General features: G+C 41.7%; 1 protein-coding gene across 1 annotated transcript; it reads left to right on the top strand.

Annotated features, from left to right (window-relative positions):
• krit1 (KRIT1 ankyrin repeat containing) lies at nt 1-9,349 on the top strand. The gene is made up of 17 exons (XM_071920058.2): nt 1-204; nt 668-837; nt 1,695-1,851; nt 1,965-2,057; nt 2,154-2,283; nt 3,039-3,282; nt 3,663-3,778; nt 3,949-4,092; nt 4,686-4,842; nt 5,483-5,590; nt 6,131-6,287; nt 6,697-6,848; nt 7,050-7,216; nt 7,466-7,553; nt 7,645-7,851; nt 8,670-8,786; nt 9,015-9,349. The coding sequence occupies exons 2-17, from the start codon at nt 736-738 to the stop codon at nt 9,102-9,104; spliced, it is 2,229 nt and encodes a 742-aa protein (XP_071776159.2). The 5' UTR covers nt 1-204; nt 668-735; the 3' UTR covers nt 9,105-9,349.
• Nucleotides 9,350-9,776: the final 427 nt, after the last annotated feature.

The raw sequence follows: 9,776 nt of genomic DNA, 5'->3' as shown, positions 1-9,776 counted from the left end.
TGTAATGTGAGCCTCGTCTGTTTCTCTCCGCTGCTGTCGGCAACCCTGCCCGATGTTAAAGGCCTATTCACTCGGCAACTCTAATATCTCCTTTGAAGTTCACCAGGATCAATGGCATAGCCGCGGTTTGTGCTGTGTTTTATGGAAAATGAAGACCCGCTAAAAGTTACGCTTCGCCCGTTTGAAGAAAGAACATCGTTTTCGGTAAGTTTCAGCTGCTTCACGAGCGGAAAAGCTACAGCTATTTGGTTCAAAAAGTTGATCCTGTTTGATGTCAACACAGTTACACCAACGCTAGATCAAGCAGCGTATAGTGAAGATTAAAGTGGTGATGAAACACTTTGTATTTAAGTGTTTAGAGAAAGAGCAGCAGCGCGCTCGGTTTCCGGGGCGTGACTTCTCTAACTGTCAGGACTTGGAAGTTGATTTGTGAACTGTCTGCCGCACTTTATAGATGGCTAATTAATTAATTGGCTTGCACGTATCATCGGCATGCGGGCCCAATGTTAAATTCGTATAGAAACGTGTTTGTTTTACATGGAAAATAGTCTTCAGCGGGCCGTTTGATGACCCGAATACGCACGAGCTGTCTCTGCTGTCAAGATGAAGTCACTTGACGCTTTAGTCCTGATAATATTTCCTCCACCTATGCTGTTATTTATTTCAGGGATGCCTCTCCACAGTATCTGGCCCTTGTGTAGGATGTTCTGTTGGATCTGAGGACGAGTCGACACCATGGGCAACCAAGACGGCCTCGAAGATGTGTTTGTCGCTGTCATTCGCCCCAAGAATCAAGTCAGCCTGAGCTCGAAGGAGTACCGAGCTAAAGCCTATGAGGTAAATGAACTGACTCAGACTCTCTGCAGCCTGCAGGCCCAGAAGTCATCATCTGCTGTCTCCTCGCCATCTGCTCCGAAAGTAAACACTGCAAAACAAGGAAGGAAGCTGCTGAGTTTCCCCATCCTCAGCATCTAACCTCCTGAAATGCCTAAATACTTAAATCCTCTCTTCTGTATTAATCCAATCAACACTTTTGGGAAGTCAGGCACAGAGGAGTGGTGCAGTCACATCTTTAGGGGGCATTAAGTCACGCAGACACAGTGCAAAGAGAACATATCAACATGCTTATTGTCAGTTTGATACTATCTGCATGTTTATATTGAGTTATCTGTGGTGGTGGTAACATAGGGCTAGGCAATATGTTTGAAATCAATATCACGATAACAATAAGGATATTCACGTATGCAAAATCACGTTCAATAATCAGATTTATGCTCATCCCATTGACCCGAATGTTAATGTTAGGTGTGATATCAAACAAAACAGAAATTTTCAAATAACATTCCTACCGTACCTCATTTTGTCAGAGTTTTTTAATAAAATTTGCTTGTTATCATCGATTTAGACAGTGGGATTGTGTGTCACGATGTCCCAAAATCACCATATCATCACGATATGATTACACTGAAAGACAATAAACGATAATATTGATTTATCGGCCAGCCCTAGTGAAGGAAGGATCTAAAACATGAGGAATGGGGAGGGAGGATTACTGATGTGTGATCTGTTACATAGTTATAATCAGCATAAATAAATATTACAAATGAAAAAGCATGACACTAGTGAGCAGACCCACTCTCTCTTCATGTAGTTTTGAGTAAAGCGGAACATGACTTGTGTGTTTCTTCCGTAAGATCCTATTGATCGAAGTGCCTTTGGAAGGGAAGGAGAAGAAAAGAAAGAAAGTCCTGCTGGCGACAAAGATCCAAGCGGGAGGAGACAAAGCCAGATCCATTTTGGATTACGTTGATGAAACAACCAAGCCGATATCCAATAACCAAGGCTTCATAGGTGAGTGTTGTATGTTTGTGCCATTCATACATGAGCAACAAGTCACTCCTGCTGTGTGTGTGTATGCAGATTTTTACCTTTAGACTGACCAAACACATTTTCTTTTGCTCCAGGAAAGCGCGTGGTGCATATGAAGAAATTCCTCCTGGATGGAGACAACGAAGGGAAAGAGGCCTCGCTTTTTATTGTGCCAGTCAGTGTCAAAGGTGAGCGGAAAAACAAAGAGCCTGTCTTACTAAATTGGTGGCACAGGTATCATGTGACGTAGTTTAAGCTCTACAACTGTGTCTCTTTCTGAACAGACAACAGTAAGCCTATCTACAGTGCCGGCAGCCCCAGCTTCTACTGCTTTCAGGACATCATGCGGGTCTGCAGTGAGACCAGCGCTCACTTCTGCTCCAACACCTCCAAGATGCTCCTGGCCTTAGACAAGTAAGGAAATATCTGAAAAGACGGTCTGTTCACTGAAGAGCCGTTCATAATGCAGATGAGCACTGAATTGCGTTCCAACAATTACATATTATGCTCTATCAGCAAGGTATTATTATAGGATTGAATTGATAAGAACAATGAAGTGTGTAATATATGCAAAATAATAAAATTACAACATAATATTATATTTCTTCTATATTAAAAATCACCTAACAGCCTGCAATAGCTGTTTATGGCTAATCTGAAATTTGTTATATCTGTGTTGTTAAGTTTACTTTTAAATTCTGATAAAGAAATCTAGGTCAGGTACGGAAATCTATGATTATTATTACTATTTTGGCCATCATAGATAATTCATGCAGTTTAATGTATAGGCTAAATAAACAACACAAAAAGAAAAATGATTAATAAGAGTTTCTTCCATTGTATTAGATATTGCAGAATTAATTCTATATCATGATTTAATGTGAGCCCAGAATGTTGGGTGCAACCAATTTATATTTAATCTAACTTTTAAGTGCTATATACTGTAAATCTTGATTGAATTCACAAATGAAATTAAACTTGAACTACATTCAATAGGCTTAAAATGTTGGGCACTGCAAAAAACAGATAAGACTTAATTTAAACTGGTTTAAGACTTAATCCACAGCGGTGAAACCACAAACAGGAGTGAGACTCCATTGCCAGTAAATGAGATTCGGATGATGCTTTTGGGAAACCGGGCCTTACCCTCGCCTCTTCGACCCCCACAGATGGCTAGCAGAGCAGCACACCGTACCTCACGCCATTCCCGCTTTGTTCCGGCCGGCGCCCGTGGAGCGGGTGAAGACCAACGTGAGCAACCCGGCCTACAGCAGCGAGGGCAAACTCACCGACGAGGGCCTGCACATGGGCTACACCGCGCTGGAGATCAAGAGCAAGATGATGTCACTGGAGAAGGCCGACATGTGTATCCTCAACCCGCTCTACGGCTCCGATCTGCAGTACACCAACCGGGTGAGAGACCTCAGCAGCTGATGGATAGAGAGAGAGAGGAGTTATGTCAAATTTAAAAAAAAAGGGAGCTGTTTCCAGATTAAGACTGGGCTTGCAGAAAACTTATTTTTTAGTTTTGATAATTCATCTAAAGCCAGTACTAGGCTGTCTGATAACAATCAGGCACCTCATTATCTATGCATCCTCTTGACCAATCATTAAAATCAGCTATATTTGATGTCATTTACACCAGGAAGCAGATTGGATATCTAAAAGGGTTTGATTCTCTTATAACACAGACACTTATACGGTTATAATATTTTTTGGTAACTTTACTTTAAGATGCCCTTTGTTAATGCCCTGTTAATATTTATCTCGGCTGTCCTGCCTTTTGCTTGTAGGTGGACAAAGTTATAATCAACCCTTACTTTGGACTTGGAGCACCAGACTACTCCAAGATCCAGATCCCCAAGAGGGAGAAGTGGCAGCATGGTCCCAACAGTGTGACAGAGGACAAGTGAGTCTTCCATTAAACTGAACCACACTGTCATTATTGTCAACCTTCATGCTCCTCTCTGTGTCTTATTTCTCCTCTTTCCAGGGTTTCATCCTGGTTAGTCAGCGGCCTAGGGTGCAGAAATACCTTAAAAATCATCTTTAACACGAGACTCTCCCCCGTCCCCCTAGGGAGCGTCAGTGGGTGGATGACTTCCCCCTGCACCGCAGCGCCTGTGAGGGCGACACAGAGCTGCTCTCCAAGCTTCTGGACAGCGGCTTCTCCGTCAAGCAGCTGGACAGCGACCACTGGGCCCCCATTCACTACGCCTGCTGGTCAGTCTGAGGCTCGTCTCACTGCCCAAAAACATCTGAGTAGGGATGGGACGATATGCTTATCTCACGATACCAATGGGGGGTTCAGGATTTGATACAATAACAATACGAAGTAATAAAAGTTCAGTAACAACAAAGTATGACTGTGCAGAATTATGTTTATTTCTGAGCCACAAATCTTTCTAGCGATGGCATTGACTTGCTAGAATGTGAACAATAATTTAAAAATGTCATCACAAAGTGCAAATAATATAATTTGGATGAAGAGCTTGTGAAATTGTGATGGGCAAGCCGTCTCATTTGTGATTACTACAGCAGAATAAAATGTAGCTAATATCGCGATTCACTGTTCTGCCCCATACGCATTTTTGTATTGTGATATATTGAATTCCGATGTATCGTCCCATCCCTATATCAAACTATCAAAAAGTTGTTTTTTTCTATGACTTGCACTTGGATTTGTCTTATCCATCATGGTCTCGTCTTATTCACCATCTGATCATAGGATTAGCAGCCAGAGGGCGAGCATATGGTTAATTTAATGCTTAGAGATTTTTTTTGGTGAAGCGCAGGATCTGTTTCGTCCCGTCTAGGCATGGTAAAGTAGAGGCGACCAAGCTGCTACTGGAGAAAGGCAGCTGTAATCCCAACCTGCTGAACGGCCAGCTCAGCTCCCCCTTGCACTTTGCTGCCAGGGGAGGACACTCTGAGATCGTGCAGCTCCTGCTGCAGCATCCTGAGATAGACCGGGTAAGGAGGACACAACACTTCCCTTTCTTCCTCTCAACACATTAAAGCTGCAGTGGATGATTTTCACAGGGGTGTTTTAGTTGTAGCATGCCACTGATAAAATGCTGCCATTACTGCAACTATATGCTTTCCATTGGGAATAAAATTATTAGTGAGCCAAAAGAACAAAACAAACCTTCTAAACTGTAACTTGAAATTGCACCAACATCAACATATAACACCAACATACAGTATAACACCAACATATAACAACAGTTGGCTACATAAAAACTGACAAACTTTACAAAACATTATTTTTACTGGCATGACTACTACTTCTACTTTTTAAACAGTTGGAGCAGAAGCTTCTCCACCACGGCTTTCCATCCCTTTATAACAAGTTTTATTCCAGTATAAAGGAATCTGAAACTGTCTCAATAAATGAGACTCAATTTATTTTTTATAGCCTATAATCTATCATAATTCCCCCCTTCTGAACTATCATACGTTGGCCTCATATCTTTAAATTTGTGATTTGTTTTCCTCTTGTATTAAACTGAATTTGATTGTGTTGCTCTGTAAAGCACGTTGCGATGATCTTGTTTTCTAAAAGCACCTTTTATAAACAGACGTGATTTGTTTTGCTATGCCCACTAAACAGCACATAGAAGACCAGCAGAAGAGATCGCCTCTTCAAGTGTGTGAGGAGAACAAGCAGAATGAGTGGGAGGAGACGGTGAAGCTGCTGCAGCAAGCCAACAGCAGACCAGTGAGTCGCACCTCAGATGCCGACTTCCGCTACCTTCTAACAAACACTGTATCACACCAAGATGAGAAGAATACACCAATCTCCCTCTTCCCCTTGACCTTGGTCCTAATTTTAACTCTTATTTATTGTATTTATGACATACTGTACATGTGTGTATATTTTTGCAGCTTGCCACTAGGTGAAGAGCTTGTCTGTAAGAAGAACCTTTTTGGGGACGGTGTTCATAGACTTTCATTTTGGATGCTCTTTCACTTTCATTTACTTATATGTGTGGCAGTTACCTCTCCTGGTCAGTAGATGGTGCTGTCTCCTCTGTGAGTAAAATCATGGATAGGCCTAAGCAGGTTGCCTAGGGTCTGCATCAGCTGCACCTAGAAGTATTGGAAATTGTGAATGTACAATTGATATACTTTGACACTTTAAGCTGTTAAATTGATTAGCTTCACAGACAAAACGGGTGGTGAGCTTGAAACTAGCATGAAACTAGTCTTCAGTTGTTTTTATTCACTTATTGAGTGTATATATGTGTTTGTTCCACAGTATGAGAAGGTGCGTATCTACCGCATGGACGGCTCGTACCGCTCGGTGGAGCTGAAGCACGGCAACAACACGACGGTGCAGCAGATCATGGAGGGCATGCGTCTCTCCCAGGAGACGCAGCAGTACTTCACCATCTGGATCTGCTCCGAGAACCTCAGTGAGTCGACACGCACCGAGCCGGAGGGGCCGCAAACTCATCCTGTGGTTGTTAAACCTTCTGTGACCAAACATGACACCATGACCTGCTCATTTAACTTAATAGGAGACACATTTTACATCAGAAGTATGATCAAAATGCAGTTTTTGATTCAATTATTAGTAATCCAAACACAAGATTTTTTGACCCCATTATGTAATATAGTCTTTTAAAGCAATGAATGCAAAGATCAATAATCTGTGGGGGGGAAAAAAATATTTTCCACAATGTGCCTGTCTTTCGATGTCACAATCGGGTCACAATTTCTCTCAGTTGAACAATTAGCATTTTTAACCTACAGTCTAAAGTGATGAAAGTGTTAATACAATGGAGTAACATTTGTGTGTGTGTGTGTGTGTGTGTGTGTCAGACCTGCAGCTGAAGCCCTACCACAAGCCCCTGCAGCACCTGCGGATCTGGACAGAGATTGTGACGGACCTGACGGTGCTGGATCCTCAGAGGGAAAACCCACAGCTGTTCCTGCGGAGAGACGTCCGGCTGCCTCTCGAAGTTGAGAAGAAGGTAGCCGACATTGTACAAGAGGCTTTCATGGTAGCATTGTGTTTCGACAAAAAGTATGGAACTGTGTCTGCTACCACTATAGTTGGGGAAAAAATGGAGGAAACCCTGATTTATAGTATACAGCAGTGTTCTGGTTGCGCTAAATGTGCTGAATTGCTGACTCTACTTTTAGCTCATTCTTCTTCTCCTGTTTCTTCCCAGGTGGAGGACCCCCTGTCCATCCTCATCCTGTTTGACGAGGCACGTCACTGTCTCCTCAAGGGCTTCTTCCCCTCCCCAGACAGCAAGCTGATCACACTGGCCAGCCTCCTGCTGCAGATCATCTACGGCAGCTATGAGAGCAAGAAGCACAAGCAAGGATTCCTCAAGTAAACAGCTGTTTTCTTATCAAATTTATGATTAAAGTTATACCACATTGAATCTCTGACATAATAAAATGAATATTCATTATGCATTGTATGTGGCATGTCAGGCTTAAGTAATGCTAGAGAATTATGCAAATATTATCAGCAAGAGATGAATTTCAGTTAAATGCAGTGGTTTTGTGTTGCCAAAAAATCCTGAATTCGGTGTATGAAGGAAAAACTCTCCTCGTCTCCATGTTTTGTTCTCAACAGTGAAGAAAACCTTAAATCTATTGTGCCGATATCCAAAGTGAAAAGCAAAGCGTACCATTGGACCAACAGGATTCTTCACGAATACAAGGTATAGTCGCATTTTCACGGTGAAAACTCCTCTCGTCGTCCAAATGAAATCCCATTCTCGCCCTGTGTGACTCCCTCTGCCGCTCCCGCAGGCGCTGAGCACCAGCGAGGGCGTGAGCAAGGAGATGCACCACCTGCAGCGGCTCTTCCTGCAGAACTGCTGGGACATCCCGACCTACGGAGCGGCCTTCTTCACCGGCCAGGTCTACACCAAGGCCAGCGCCAGCAACCACAAAGTCATCCGCGTCTTCGTGGGCGTCAACACCAAGGGGCTGCATCTCATGAACATGGAGACCAAGGTATGCCACCGTGTTGTTTTGTATGTTTTAAGCTTGAGCTATACTCCATATTTTCCTGCTGTGTGATCTGCAAATGTCTGTTGCATTAAACCAAAGTGAAGAGAGGTTCTCAATCATTGGTTAGATCAGTTAAGTTTCAACATGTAGACCTGAAGCTTGGTGTCATTTGTGCCTGCAGAGGGCGCTCTGGGACAGTTTTCTGTACAACGATTAAAGGAATAGTTCACCCCAAAATTAAAATTCAGTCATTAACTACTCCGTTCGAAACTTCACACGGAAGTTTGAATGGAAACCAAACACAAAGCAATGTTGCTGAGAAAATCTAGGAGATAATGAGGTAAATATTGGACTTTTGGGTCCACAGTGTAATTGCTTGGCTGCAAAACACTTGGATTATGCTGCACAAGCTGTTTGGAGAAATTTGACATTTTATGCTTTTTGTTGGAGCTGTAAAAACACGGCTCCATTAACTTCAATAATTTGGAAGAAGGCTGAGATGGAACTAATGGGGCTAATTCACTCTATGTTTGGTTTTCATACAAACTTTAATGGAGTTTCGACTGACATGGAGGTGAATAGTTAATGACTGAAGTTTCATTTTGGGGTGAACTATTCCTTTAAGCTAAGTTTAGGACAGAATAATGACTATTCTCCATGATACCAAACATTTAAAGCCCAGGACTTGGCTTAATTTATTGTTAGGAGAGCTTATCAAGTGAGCATAATATATGTATTGCTTTTTGAATATTTTGAGTGATAATGTCTGTCTCTCATGCATGCTCTAGAAGTATAATAGTTTTTTGTCTCTGCAATCCCAGGTGCTCCTCATCAGTTTAGAGTACGGCACGTTCATGTGGCAGCTGGGACACGCTGACCAATACTTCCAGATACACAGTGTGGAAAACAAAATGAACTTCATTGTGCACACAAAACAGGTAACTTTCCAACACCATTCAAGTGGTGCTACATTGCTTTTAAGATAAACAGCATTTGTAGGGACTATATCAGAAGTCCTAGAATTACCTTATCCAACTACCAAAAATAAATGTAAGCGGCCTAGAAAACATTTATAAAGCCGAGTGTTTTGATTAAAAATTATTGGGAATTAAATCATATTGTCTCTTGTGTGTTTTGCTCAAGACAATTTTTTTTTTCCTTCCCAGGCTGGCCTTATTGTGAAGCTTTTAATGAAGCTGAGTGGACAGATGACTCCAAACGATAAAAGCTTATCAGACAAGTACGCCTATGGCTGATAAAGTATTGAAGACAACACAGCTGTAGATTACTTTTTAGTTGCTTATATCGGACTGCAGTAAACCTGGATGGAGAGGACGGTCAGCCTCTCACCAAATGCATCATTTTGTATATTACACAGACCTACCGATATATATCTTTCACATCTTCACATTGTGTATTTTGACTATTCTTATATTGGAATTGCATGTAAATATGTTTATTTAATGTTTCATTTTAATAAACGGAATAATGTATATATGAACATTCCTTGTTGAAAATTTGTTTAATACTAGTTTAATACATCCATGCTGCAAACTGCCAATTTTCTTGAATCAAGTAATGTCACAATCTTGGTACTAGTGGCTTTAGATATTTACACGTTTTTATTGGAATATTGGAAATAAGTGGAACTATTCAACCACACTGGCATACATTTTCAATTGTTTTAAGAAAGTAACTAATAAATCAATTTTAAGGCTAAACACCAGACAAAATCACTTGTTAAGATGGTCATTTTTGGCAGTGCAGTCCTTGTAAATGACCAGTCCATCTTAAATCGGCAATACACAAAGCACACAAACCATGTTCCTGCTGCTGAGTGACATCATATAGCAAGACATCGGTTCAGGTAGCGCCAGCCAATCACAGCGGCGGTTGTTTGATGGACACACGGCCATCAGCCAATAAGA

Source organism: Centroberyx gerrardi, chromosome 19 (assembly GCF_048128805.1).
Source record: "Centroberyx gerrardi isolate f3 chromosome 19, fCenGer3.hap1.cur.20231027, whole genome shotgun sequence".
In the NCBI taxonomy this organism is placed as follows: domain Eukaryota; kingdom Metazoa; phylum Chordata; class Actinopteri; order Beryciformes; family Berycidae; genus Centroberyx; species Centroberyx gerrardi.
The sequence above is the reverse complement of the archived record's forward strand: the minus strand, read 5'-3'. Positions and strand labels throughout refer to the sequence as shown.

What these genes read in the sequence shown, in the direction of transcription:
- krit1 (XM_071920058.2), top strand. Translation starts at nt 736, where the DNA reads ATGGGCAACCAAGACGGCCTCGAAGATGTGTTTGTCGCTGTCATTCGC. An exon ending in GGATTCTTCACGAATACAAG is followed by an intron (nt 7,554 to 7,644) that starts GTATAGTCGCAT and finishes CCGCTCCCGCAG; the next exon opens with GCGCTGAGCACCAGCGAGGG. An exon ending in TCATTGTGCACACAAAACAG is followed by an intron (nt 8,787 to 9,014) that starts GTAACTTTCCAA and finishes TTTCCTTCCCAG; the next exon opens with GCTGGCCTTATTGTGAAGCT.